We start from the raw sequence: 13,575 nt of genomic DNA, 5'->3' as shown, positions 1-13,575 counted from the left end.
GAACTGCAAGTGCACCCAGGCACTCCACAGTGGAATATGTCACCCCACAAGGTATCCTAACTGCTGTGCCAAGTGCTCATCCTGAAATCTCACCTCTTAAGGGATTGAAGTATTCTAGATGACAGTAGTAGATGTCTTACTTATTTTATTAACTAGGACATGCGTAATATAATATATCATTCTTGATTATTATTGTTGTAAAAATTAATTCTTGTACTATCAAAGTGTAATCCTGGATACTTTTTGCAATCACAGAGCCAAAATCTTTCACACTTACTGTGGCATCATGGTAGTAGAGACAGACTTCGTGGTGAAGGAGACAGTTGCAGTACTGATATGGACGACTTGCTAGAATGACACACAGTGATGACAGACACAGATACTGTGGTGATAAAGACAGGGGGATACCATGGTAATGTCAAATATTGCAGTGATGTGGGCAGATAGCCTGATGATGCAGGCTGTCATCGTGATACGGGCATTCTAGTTACTGCTTCCCATTTCCTACTTTTGTGAGCTTGTTCTCTGCAGCACTTCCCCCATTTCCACTTTAATGCTAAGATCTAGCAGAGTCCTGAGGTTCCTCCTTCATATACTGCTTCCTAACCCAGATGTGTACATTTTCTTGATTTCAATTAAATATTCATGGTACAAAGAAACAGTAAGCTTTTATTTAAAAAAAAAAAAAGTAGGCAGCAAGTTTGACACAGCAAGCCATGTTTCTAGACCAGTGTCAGACCAACTTCTCCCAGTTTGACAGGCATGTGATCTCTTCCCAGATGGTTGACGGTTTCTGCTGTGTCTTTTTCCAACACTGCCAGGCCTGTGACGGGCTGTCTTCCTTGTTCACAGTAATTTGCTATGAAACACAAAATGTGTTTGGTCTCAGCACCTGGATCCTGATGTAGCTCATAACACCCTTGTGGATGGGGGGCTGGAAGAATCTTTTGTTCTAGTATTTGGTCTTGACCCAAGTTTCTGACACAGAGTTCCTAAGACCGATGCAGTTTTCTGGGGATTAGAGCTGCTTTGGTTCTGACTGACAGGTGAGGAATAGGCAGCATGTGTGCTGTACAAGACCCATAAATTTTTGGTCTGACCCTGCCAAAGCAGCCACAGGTGGGGCTCAAACTTTAATAAAGCTATATCAGGATCATTTTGAAGTTGTTATTTTTGGGTGGCCATGATTGATTTTATAAATATCCAAATGGCCCTTGGCAGAAAGAAGTGTTCCTCACCCTTGTGTAATAAGGAGACTCCTAGCAAGCTCCTGGGTGAAAGTTAGTCACCTAAGAGATCAACCACAATTTGAAGCTTGGAGCCATCAGTTGCCTGGGACTATGTCTACATAATGACTCCTACATTAAAGAAAAACTTCATAAGTACAGGGTTCTGAGAGCCACATCTACCTGCCTGTGGACTGGTGTTCCTACCCATGTGGAAGACCTAGAAGAAGCTCCTAGCTTCAAATCAGCTTAGCTCTGCCCATCGTGGCCACTTGGGGAGTGAATCATTGGACAGAAGATCTCCCTCTTTGTCTCTCCTCTCTGTATATCTGACTTTCCAGTAAACATAAATGCAACAAAGACAGAGCTATCTCCCTACATCCTCTTTAAATATAAAGGTCTAGTTTTCAACCTTACTGACAGTTGATATGCATAGAATAGACTTTTTTCAGGGATCTAAGTCACAGTCTGGTGGCATTTACTGGCACGCTCTAGAACACTTTTCCATTTCCTCCCTGGAGCATAGCCCCCTGGTAATTGGCAAGGTGGAGAGAGCTGGGTTTCAATGGTTATCAAGCTTGGGGGTGAGAAGTCCACACTGTTACCAAGAGACTTCCTTCACTGGAGCATCAGCTGCCATCCATCGAACCAAGGACACTGCTCCAGCCATCTGCCTCCCAGCCCTGTTCCTCCTTTGTCATCACTGTCTGGTTTTCCACTTCAACATTTTTATCAGTATATAACCACTGTGTTATTTCTCTTTCTTAAATAAGATCAATTTTTAATTGACTCCATCCACCCCAAGTAGCTATCTTATTTGCTTGTTCCTGAAAAAAAAGATTATCCACGTTCATCACCTCTAACTTTTCTTTTTCCCTTTGTCTTGGAAAATTATTTTTCTTCTAAGAATAATTGTAACATTACCCAAGAGCTGTAGGTATAGAGCACTCAGTTGTTTTCCCCTGGACCATTTGAGAGTAACTTGCACAAAATGTTCTGTCTTCTGCATAACTGAGTGTGTGGTTACTACAAAGGAAGGAAGTGCTCTACATAATCTGAGTGCCAGGATGAGAATCGGGGAGTTAACGCTAATGCATTGCCCACCTCTGGTCCTGGAGCCCCACCAAGTGTTGCAGACTGTCCTAGGACTGCCCCTTGAGCAGCAGGGCCCAGTTCAGAATCTTGCATGGCATTTAGTTGTCCTGTCTAGCACTGTTCTTGTGACTTTAATGACCTGGCCATGACACATTTGGGATTATTAACCATTTGTTTTGTAGATTCTCACTCCATTTGTGTTTGATGTTTCTCTATGATTAAATTCAGAGAATGAAACATTGACATTAATATCATTGAACTTACCAAGCATTTGTTTCATTGTATTTGATCAGTGGGACATGATTTCAAATTGTTTGTTTGTGGTGACATTAGCTCACCTTGACTGAAGGGATGTCTGCCAGATTTCTCCATGAAAATCTATTCTTTTCCTGTCCAGAGCTAATAAGAATTTGGAGCTTAAAAGTAATAGCTTAAGGTTACATAACTATCCTTTTTTATGCTACCTTTTTAATTCAATTGTATTGATGTGGATTTATGGTTTCTGCTTCAGTGGGTTATAACCTGTAACTGTCATTATTGATTTTGATTTCTAAGTTGGCACGGCCTGAAAGCTGACCACTGTGTCCTTCTGACATACCTCCATAACTTTCTGAGAACTGCTTCAGTAGGGGTCACAAAGAAGATGGTTTCGCTGCTCTCATCCCTACCCCAGCTCTGGACTCAGCCTCTTTTACAAAGAACTCTGGTTGCATTGGGAAGTGTGTGTGGGGTGTGTGGGGATGAATCACAGCCTTCACACTGGTGGCACCAGTTGCTCTCCTCTCCTGCAGCACCAGGTTCATTGCAGCTTTGTGCTTCCTGCACTGCAGATGCTTTTACTGACAGTGACACACCTGGCCCCCAACTCTAGTTGATGACTCAGATGTGGGAGCCACACTCACATCCCGTGGGCTCCCTTCCCCCATGTGAGTACTGTGCGTGTCCTCGCACTTAGTCAGCAGGACCCGTTCATGGCTGCAGTGCCTCTTTTTTTTTTTTTTTTCCTTAATCACACTTTGATTTTTCTACTTTGTTGATCATATGAGCACTCCAGGGGGTCTTCAATAAATTCATGTCAGTAAATATTCTGAAAATATGGTGTGTGGCTATAATGCTTTGAATTAAAAGAAGCTCCCTTCAGCCCCAGTTTTCCATGAACTTGGTGAAGTCTCCTCATATTTACAATAGCTGGTTTAACAGTAGCCTCAGCTACCAACTGCCTCATTTCTGTTAATCCTGGATCTTTCCCTTTGGATTAACTTCTTTCTTCATTATGGTCGAAATGTTTTTCTTGCTCATTGGTGTGCCTGGCAATTTTTTAAAATCACGTTCTAAGCATTGTGAATCTGATCTTCTGGCATACTTAATTTCTTATGTTGCTTTAAATATTTGGCTGGGGGTGTGGGTGCTTGCTTTGGATTGTTGTTAAGTTACTTGGAAACATTTTGGCTAGTGCAAGGCTTGTTTTCCATTTCAACAGATGGGTCTGTGACACCTCTTAACTTCCGATCGAAAGGGAATTGAAGGAGGAGCTTGCTGAGGCCCCTAACCTGTCCAGTGGAACAGAAGCTACTCTGGCCTTGGGGCAGCTCCAAGTCCCCTGATCTTCTCTGCAAAGCCTCTCACAGTTTTCTCCTACTCATGTACTGGTCAATATTCTAGTGAAGCCCAAAGAGGAAACTTCTGGATCTTGAACTATCCCTTTCCCCAGCCTTCCAGGTGGCTTTGTCTTATGTTACTCTTTGCTTAACTCAGGGCGGTTGTTGAACTCCTATGCTGTACCTGGCAGTTAAGTCAGGGCCACACTGGCATTTATCTTAGCTCTCTTCTCAGGAGTCACACAAGTCCAGCACTTGGCGAAGTTTTACCTGCACCCATTCAAGATGAGGATGACAACAGCTGGCGGCTCCAGTGTTGTATGCATTAAATAAGATCCTGTATGCAAATGGGGCTAGCTCAGTTCTGCCCGTAACAGCTGACTAACCTTAGCTATGATTTGTAAGAACTGCTAGGATTCCAACACCATGTTGACCCCTTTGCCCAGGAGACTGCATGTAATTTTGTTGAGCATTTGGAAAAAAGAAACCATTCAGCATCCAGTGTTCATGTGTAAGATATGAACAACTGAGGTTTGTTTTTTCCAATGTTGGACTTTCTGTGTTACAGAAAAGATTTGGCAAAGTCATGCCCATCTATTTGTGTGAGCATTTCAGATGAGCAGTAGAGCTGGGTTTTTCTTAACAAGCGAGTTTCTGTTGTGATTATTTTACCATCTCTGCCACTCAACAGCTAAGCCCCTGTTATCTACAGTCGTGACTGTTGCTCGAGTGAAAGGCACAAAATGTAGTCTCAATACAGTCTGCTTTCATTCAGAAGAGCGAAGACAAGAACAGGCTGTTTCATTTTATTATTGGTAGCATTTATACAGATCCGTGAAGAATCTTCTGTTTCTCTTGGCGAGCTAGCTTCACGTTGAGCAGATCATCCGTCAATGTCTGTGGCTTAGTGGCTAGGCATCAAGGTTCAGGGTCTCCTTCTGGCATGTTCTGTGCTATAGGACAGTGAACAACTCGCATAATGTGCTGAGCCTCCATTTTTCATCTATAAAAAAAATAGATAATAATTCCTATCTCAGATGATTGTGAAGATCAGAAGAGAAAATTTAACTCAATTCCTAAAATGAAACAGGAGCCAATAAAAATGTTTTTATTAGCACAGTCATATCTGTTAAAGAGACTGATGTTTACACAAACATACCATCTTGAATTGAGAATTGAATGGCGGCCCCTAAAACTCATACCCTCCTGGAGTTTTAGAAAGCAGTCCTGCTAGATTTGAATGGGCTCTAATCCAGTACCTGGTAAGATGGGAAATTTGGACAGAACAAGGCAGGAAAAAGTCACAGAAAGATTGGAACACATGAGAAGAACTGCTGTGTTAAGTTGAAGGGAGACATTGTGGGGGGATTAGCTGCAAGCCAGGGAATAACCAAGAATCACTCACAGTCATTGCCTGTAGCCCAGAGGTTACACAGACATCCTGTAGCAGAGTTGGTTACAGTCCTGGCTGCTCGGCTTCTCATCCCGCTTGCTTCCTGCCAGTGCTTCTGGGAAAGCAGTGGAGGGATGGTCCAAGCTCCTATAGGAGACCAGGGTGGGATTCCTAGGTCAGCTATTGTGGCTGTGTGGGAGGGTGAACCAGTGGATAGAAGATCTCTCTTGCTGTGTTTGTATGGTTCCCTCTCTTTGTCATTCTGCCTTTAAAATTAAAAACAAAACAAACAAATAAAAAGCTTAGCAAAATGACACCCGGCAGTTACCAGCAAGCAGCACACTCTGGGAGAGGAGCGGAGTAGGCTGTCTCTCTGAGTCTCCCGAAGGGAAACTGCTGTGATTTGCAGTTCAGTCTCTAGAATGCCCTTCTGTAGCTAAGGCACTTGGGGATCCATTGAGGCAACCAGAGGACACTCACCTGTGTCACCTCTGTCCCAACGCACATCTCTCTTGGCATCAAGCAGAGCCAGCCCTCCTTTTCTGCGTCAGGATCAACTCCTTTCTGGAGTGCAACCGAGGGCCCCTCTCGCACACTTGGTACCCTCCCCACTGCCAGTGGCTGTCCTCTGCCTCTCCTCACCATGTCCCCTGACTCAATGGGAACAGCCTCTCTCCTTGGGGACAGTCACCTCCAGCTGGTCTGTGATGAAGAGCACGGGGAGTCTTGTCTTGGGCCAATCTCTAAGGCTTCAAATGGAGGGCCGAGGGCCAGCTAAGAGCCAATAGGCTAATCAGTGCAGTCCTGGGGCAAGGAACCAGTCAAGGTATAGCTGCTATGCCCTTTGTGAAAATCTGGGACTCATAGGACCCCTGGTCAGTTACCTGAGCTGGACCCAGTGGCAGAGAGGAACAGGAATTCACTCTTGCACCTGTGGCCCAGTCTGATGTCACTGTGTGGCTGTGTCTACACCTTGAGGAAGGGGTAGTCGTGTCCTGAACCTCACCCTAAGGAAAGCTGGATACTTTCAGAGGCTTGCACCCTAGGATGATGTTGCTTTCATTGGGAGAAAAATCTGGTGTGACCCTTAGAGCAAGTCTGATAGGTCCCGTGAGAAGAAGAGCGCTGGGCCTGTGTGGCTCTTTCCTCCACACAATGTTCCCTGGGTGGACCGCTGTTCTAGCTCCTTGCTTCAGCTGTGTGCATGCACTTGGCAGAGTTAGGACCTGACGTCCGCCAGGCCACAGGACCCCAAAGAGCAGGCTTTGAATGGCAGTCACACACAGCACCGCCATGCACACCTTGTCCACAGTTCCGATGGGTTTTTGTCTCCCTGTCCAGGTCTCCAAGGCAGCCGCGGACCTGATGGCCTACTGCGAAGCCCACGCCAAGGAGGACCCCCTGCTAACCCCCGTGCCGGCATCGGAAAACCCCTTCCGGGAGAAGAAGTTCTTCTGCGCCATCCTTTAGGTCTTCCGGAGGTTGCGGCTGCACCTCGGGGCTCCGGGGACTTGAATGTAGAGTTTGTAGCAAAGTGGGCACCTTTGTAGCCCATGGCATTTGACGAGAGAGGGAGAAGACAGTTCTGGCGAGTCCAGGCCCTGCATGTTTCAAGAACGTCCCCCTTTAGGAGAGTGAGCGCCGACCCCCGTCCTGAGCTGAGACCCAGCACTGCAGCTCTGCCTGGCAGAGCGCAGTGCGTCCACACACAATTGGTGTCACTTCTTTTCTGTTACCCACCCCCCACACACCTTCTGTTTCTGCTTCCTATTTAAAAATTTTTTAAACAAAAAATAAACAATCAAACCTGAAACAGACAGCTGTACTGAGCTGAGCTATGTCTGACCTGCTGGGAGTGGGCACCCTTCGAGGAGTTGAGTTGACCAGCGTAGCCGAGGCTGTTTTGTCTTTGTGCCTTTATTTTCCTCCTTCTCCTTGCCCTCCCGCTCCCCTCCCCTCCCTGTTAGAGTAGCATCGTGAAGGCTGGACTTGTCTGGAAAACTGAACTCCACGAAGGAGCCCCAGGGAGAGATTGAGGGAGAGATTCCCCAACCCGTGGTGTTCCTCACGATAACAAAACAACAGCAGATGCTGGCTGTCTGTGTCCTCGTATCACTATCCCTAATACTTGTCCATGATAGCTTTGATTCTGCAAGTAAAAGTACTCCATGTGTTGTGATTGGTGCTTTCATCTATCTGTGATAATTTTTGAGTGAATACTGCATGAAAATGTCCCCATGTTACATCCATTCAGAAGTTTCGTTGTTTTGCTATGAAGCTGGGAAAAGACACTAGGAGGAAGCCAACCTCACTCTTTGGAAACAGGACTTCAGGGCCTTAGCCACGCCTAGAATGCTTCCAAGCTGATAGCAGGGGAACTGCCTGTTGGGCATATCTTCCACAATCCAAAGCATTTTAGTTTATCCAGGGCGGCACAGGTCCCCCCAGCAGGAGCACTGAGGATTCACTGCGAGCTGGGAAATGCTAGTGCATAGATCATGCAGAGGTGCCCTGTTGAGTAAAGCACGGGCATTCTAGATTGGCACAGTGTTTCCCACGTGCATGGTCTTAGGAACTCAAGGCCCTCCTTTGTGCAAGGAGCAGGACAAATAAACCCACAGTTCCAGGGTAGGTGAGCTGTGCTGAGAACCCAGCTGTTAGCCCACCAGGGAGAAGGATCCCACACAGTCCACCTCCGGGTGGCAGGTGCAGCCCCTGCTGACAGCTACACCACCACAGCAGGTTCTGCCTCTTTCCTTTGTAGTTGTTCCAAGTAGATTATTCTCATTTTCACTCACCTGAGTTCCCTAAAACAATCTTTTGAGTCTTTGGTGTCCGCCTTGTTCATTACAATCTCTCGGGCTTTCTTTACAACTCCCATGTACCTAGAGCTGTCTTCTCAAAACATGGGCTTGCCATTTTGTTTTTTTTTTTTTTTTTTTCCTGCACCTGGAGCCTCCAGCAGCATCAAGCTGAAGGCCCGTTACTGTGGTTAGCTCCCAGATAGCTGTTCTCTTCCTTTTCCATTCTCTTCCTTCTGTTTTGTTGTTGTTTTTTCATTCTTACTAATATGAAGAGGAGGTGGAAGACCGTGTCTAGTCCAAGAGCAGACTTGCTAAATATTTCCTGTCGCAGAGCTTCTTTGCTGGTGAAAGAATAAATCCATTCAATTCAAGCTCCAGTCTGCCATGAGGGAGGAGAGACTGGAACGTCTGTGAGGTGTCTCAGTGTGATTCCACCACCAGCGTTTCTAGTCTCCTGATCAGATCTTGGGATTCAGTGTCAGGAGAGGCTTAAGGAAGCTTGGGTTGGAACAGTGCCAGCTGGGTGTCTGTCCACCCACAGTGCTGTGCACTTAACTCAGTCCTGCCAGGGAGCCAGCGCCAACCGTGTCACTTTTTTTAAAGGAATCAGAACATGGGTGGAACATAGGGTCCTATAGAAACAATGATAACTTAGGGCAGTTTTGAAAGTGGTGAAGGACTCATGGATTTCACAGTCTATGTTGTGCCTTTTCTCCAGAAGGACCATTTGTTTCCATGTAATTCCACAGCTTTGGAGCAACTAAAATGCTTAGGAAACATCAGAATAGGGCCTGGCCATTAAATGCTAAGGTGTTTCTGTCCTGCGTACATGTGTATGTAAAAGGAGAGAAAAGACCAGAAAAACAGAAACCACCCAGTCCTGCTGAGTTTCAGTTTAAGGAAAAGATCTTGTATTTGTCATAATTTCATGTCTTACAGTCTAGATAAATAACCACAAAATCTGCATATAAGTTTTGGCTTCTTGGTTTTTATACTTATTAAGGGGAAAAAGTCTTTTGTCTACCAGTGCCTCTAAAAAAAAGTTCAATTCCCTTAAAAATTCAACAGTCTTTTCACCAGCATTAGGGTTTCGTAAGTGATAACTAATAGGAAAATTCAACATGATGATTTAAAGCCCTAACTTCTATATATATCTATACATTGGGTAGTAGTGAAAAATTGCCATGACATTAGTTAATGAATAGTAAGTTTCATATTTGAAATCAAGCATTATGAAGGAAAAAATGCATCACTCAATATTAAAATTTGTCTTCAATAATACAAATTCTCTCTTCTTTAAAATTTGAAACCAAATATTTTCCCATTGGAATCAGATGTAAATAATTAAGTACTCTGATTTTGCTAACAATATTTTAAATAGAACATCTACCAAAGAAAAACTAAATAGTCAAAATCATCTCTCCATACATTCATGCCTCGGTAAGGAATTTTGAGAAAACCAAGTATGCTGTGGTAGGGGACTTTTATACTTTCTTTCTTAATATTTGCTTCTAGCTGCTCCTGGTGATGAATTGTTACATCTGCATTCATGTTTTGCAGCCCAAGAATTGTTCACCCTTCTCCTATACAGAAACCTGCGCAATGTGTCTTTCAAAGAAGGAAATACAGAAATGTTAAAGCAGGAAAACCTGAATGTGATGTGCACATTTTCATTCCATATGGACAATGTATTTGTTTTAATAAATGGAATTTTCCAGTTCATTTCTTATAGAGTCAACTTCATCGTGAAGGCCTGTAGCCCCTCTTTCTTCTCCCCCATCTGTGGTTCACTTAGGAAGGGTCCAATGACACAGATGATGGGAAGATAAGAACCCATTGATTTCCTTTGAGGTTTTGTTTATGGGGGTCTTTGGAAACCCTTTCTGCTTGGGTCTCTAATCCTCAGGGGAATGTGCTGGGCCCAGAAAACGTCAGGATAAGGGGGCAGGGCCCTGGGGGGCTGGACCCTGCACTCTGATCAGCTCTGTTGACACTTGAACTTGCCACTCTCTCCTCTTGGAAATGACCCAAACTTCGATAGTGCTGCTGACTGTGACAAAATCAATGATTGACAAGATGGACTGGAGAAGGCAAGTCCATGGAACTCAGGATGCCACAGTTCCTCAGGAGAGCCTTTCAAATGTCCCCCAGACTAAGCCTGTGAGTGGCACCCCATACCTCCAGCTTCTTGGGCCCCTACAACTGCCAGTTTTCCTTTTTTCTTTTTCTCTTTTCTTCCTTCCTTCCTTCCTTCCTTCTTCCCTTCCTTTCCTTTCCCTTCCCTTCCCTTCCCTTCCCTTCCCTTCCCTTCCCTTCCCTTCCCTTCCCTTCCCTTCCCTTCCCTTCCCTTCCTTCTTTCAAGATTTTATTTATTTTTATTGGAAAGGCAGATATACAGAGAGGAGAAAAGACAGAGAAGAAGATCTTTCATCTGATGGTTTACTCCCCAAGTGGCCGCCATGGCTATAGCTGAGCCAATCCAAACCTAGAAACCAGGATCCTCTTCCGGGTTTCCCACGCAGGTGCAGGGTCCCAAGGACTTGGGCCGTCCTCAACTGCTGTCCCAGGCCACAAGCAGGGAGCTGGATGGGAAGCAGGGCTGCCGGGATTAGAACTGACATGCATATGGGATCCCAGTGCGTTCAAGGCAAGGACTTTAGCCACTAGGCTATCATGCCAGGCCCTACAGCTGCCATCTTTAAGTCACAAATGAAGGCGCCTAGGGTGGAGTTCCACCAGCTTTCCTGCAACCCATGCTGTGGTCCCCAGGCCACAGAAGCAGCTGGGTTATCTTGGGCCCTGCCCTGGCCCAGAATCTCTTGGTAGAAACTTCCAAGAACAGTGCCAGCTCTTGCTTGCTCTGAACTAAGAAGCACTTGTGCAAATGCTCCTGACATGTTTTAGAAATGCCCATGGCACAACACAGGCAGATCCTGGCGCAGGCACCGCCAGCTGCAGGCAAGGGCTGCCAGGCAGTGCCCCTGGAAACTGTGGGCAGTCCTTCTTTCCCCAAACCCCACGGTGGGGAGGAGGCTAGTGGGCTTCCAATCGCTCCTTTTCCACAGCATCCCTAGGGCAGGACTGCCTTGGGCTTTAGTTCTTTAATAAGCTGCTCATATTTTAGCCCATGCTCACGAAGATGACAGAGGGAATTAGAGCTGGGTCAGCTGCCATCCACAAATTGCAGATAATTTGCCCAGGGAGATCCCTCTCCCTTTGGTTCTGCCCCACATCTGCATACTCTGTGAGTTAAGAGACTCAGTTGGGCTTTGTGGTAAGGAAGGGGGCCGGGACTCCCAGGCCCTGTCTTAACTCCTGCTGTTTTTCCTCCCTGGCAGGCACAGAGAAGGTGGAACCCACTGACCTTGACTTCTGCTGGAGCCATGACCTTGGGCCAGTCTTTAACCTTTCCTTGCCATAAAACAGGGACAAGAGTAACTGATCCACTCATGAAGTTGTCAAAATGAAACAATGAAATGAGCAGGTAAAAAGCAGGGAGGGAATTATGACATTGTAGACACCATGTGATGACAGCATCCCCATAGGGACAGCCCTGGAGAGTCCTCTGGTCTCACAACTTGCTTTCTCTCCACTCCCCAAGCCCCTGGTGCAGATCTGTCACCATGTGGCATATGGTATGTCAGTGGCAGCCACACTCAGGACTCTCATCTCCTCCCCCTGTCAGCTACCCTACTTGCCTCTCTGTATTCACTTATTGGGATCGTGGGGTGCAAGTGGCATGGACCTCAGTGAACTTGCTCAGTAACCAACATCCCAGAATAATCTGCTTAAGGCATAGTGAGATGCAGGTGCTCTGATGATGTCACAGGTTGCCCCTGTGGTGTCTCAGCTTGGCTGGCCTCTGTGCTGATGTCACTCACAGACGCTTGGCTTCCCCAGAGCCCTGGAGGAGGGTCAGCCCCTCCAGCTTGCCTCTCACACCCAACAAGCACCAAAGGGAGACAGAGATGGCGCCAGCGGTGGTCAGGAGTCCCAGACCATAGATGGCATTTGCAAAAATGTAAGGCGATATCACTCTTCTTGTGGGTTTTATTTATTTAGTTTTAGAAATAGGTTTTTCACAAAAATGTTCCTTTTGATGACATGTCCTGGGTTCAGTATTTTGTTCAATGAATGAATCATATATTTTAAAAAATTTTTCAGTTTTACTCTCTTTTCCTAAGACTTATTTTTTATTTGAATGACAGATGTACAGAGACAAGGAGAGATAAAGAAAGAGATTGAGAGAGAGATCTTCCATCCACTGGTTCACTTCCAAGGTGGCTGCAATGGCCAAAGCTGAGTCGATCTGGAGCCAGGGGCTTCTTCTGAGTCTCCCACATGGGTGTGGGGGCCCAAGGACTTGAACTATCATCCACTCCTTTCCTAGGTTATTAGTAGGGAACTGGATCTGAAGTGGAGCAACTGGGATACAAATTGGCATCCATATGGGATGCATGTACTTGCAGGCAGAGGATTCGCATTTTGAGCCACCAGGCCAGCCCTAGTTTTAATTTCTAATATATCAAATAGTACTAGACATAACACACATGAGGCCAAGCCCTGATCATTGGACAAGGTGCTCAGTAACTTTAAAAAATAGCCAAAAGAAGAAGGAACAAGTCCTTAGACCCTGAAGTTTGAGAATGTTTGATTTCCAGAATGTGGTTCAACTCTGTGTTTTGAAAATGGGAGAATGTTAAGTGTCATTCTCCCTCACTCCGCTGTTCAGCAGTAGAGTCATGAGGTGTGCCTAACGAGGAAGAGATGATTGGAAAGGGCGAGAAGATGGGCTTTCAGTTTTCCACTTGGATGGGCTTCAGGTGTTCGCTAGGAATTTAACTTCAAAATTAAACAGTATGTTGGAAGATAATTTTCCAAGAAGAAGAAGTATTTACACAGGTATTACACAAACACGTAAAAGATTCAAGTCATTATTAATAAAGAAACCAGGCAAGATGTCATAACTGGCTCAAAGCAGAAGTCAAAAGGCAGACATATTAAGCATATGGGAATGAGGTTGCAAATGGATGCAAAACTAGCCTCTTTCACAAAGGAGGAAGTGTGTCCTGCAGAGTCTCCATTGAACAGTGTGATTGCATAGCTAAAGCTATATGTACAACTTACAGAGCTACAAAAATAGCTCCATGAGAAAGAAAGGCCCGGAGTTCCCACACAACCAGCATTGGGTAGCTTAGTAAACAATGCTGTCAACAGTGCCCTTGTCCACTGAAGCTCAGCTGAGACCAGGTGCTGGGCACTGAACAAAGTCCAGTGAGACAAAGAAGAACTTGCTGTGCCCTCTGCTCAGTGCTCGTGCAAGCCTGCCTATAACGTACACCCCTGCTACTGGGGAATAGTGTGGTTCTCATTTGCCTAGCGGAGTGCCCACTCTCCTGGGTAATGGACTTAGTGCCTACCAGCATCTGGGCTCTTGACACCCTCCCTGAGATCCAATC

The 13,575-nt window shown here is 45.6% G+C and overlaps 1 protein-coding gene across 3 annotated transcripts in view; it reads left to right on the top strand.

The window, feature by feature from the left end:
* The window catches only part of GNG2 (G protein subunit gamma 2), a 104,160-nt gene extending 94,322 nt beyond the window's left edge, over positions 1–9,838 (top strand). For all 3 annotated transcript variants that reach the window (XM_040969900.1, XM_040969899.1, XM_040969901.1), the window contains one exon: positions 6,654–9,838. In XM_040969900.1, the coding sequence (XP_040825834.1) occupies positions 6,654–6,782 (129 nt within the window). In that variant the 3' untranslated portion in view covers positions 6,783–9,838. The remainder of the gene's footprint in view (positions 1–6,653) is intronic.
* Positions 9,839–13,575: the final 3,737 nt, after the last annotated feature.

This window comes from Ochotona curzoniae, unplaced genomic scaffold (assembly GCF_017591425.1).
Source record: "Ochotona curzoniae isolate NIBS_2020 unplaced genomic scaffold, NIBS_Ocur_1.0 scaffold_4701, whole genome shotgun sequence".
Classification (NCBI taxonomy): domain Eukaryota; kingdom Metazoa; phylum Chordata; class Mammalia; order Lagomorpha; family Ochotonidae; genus Ochotona; species Ochotona curzoniae.
This window is presented reverse-complemented; position numbering and strand designations above follow the sequence as displayed.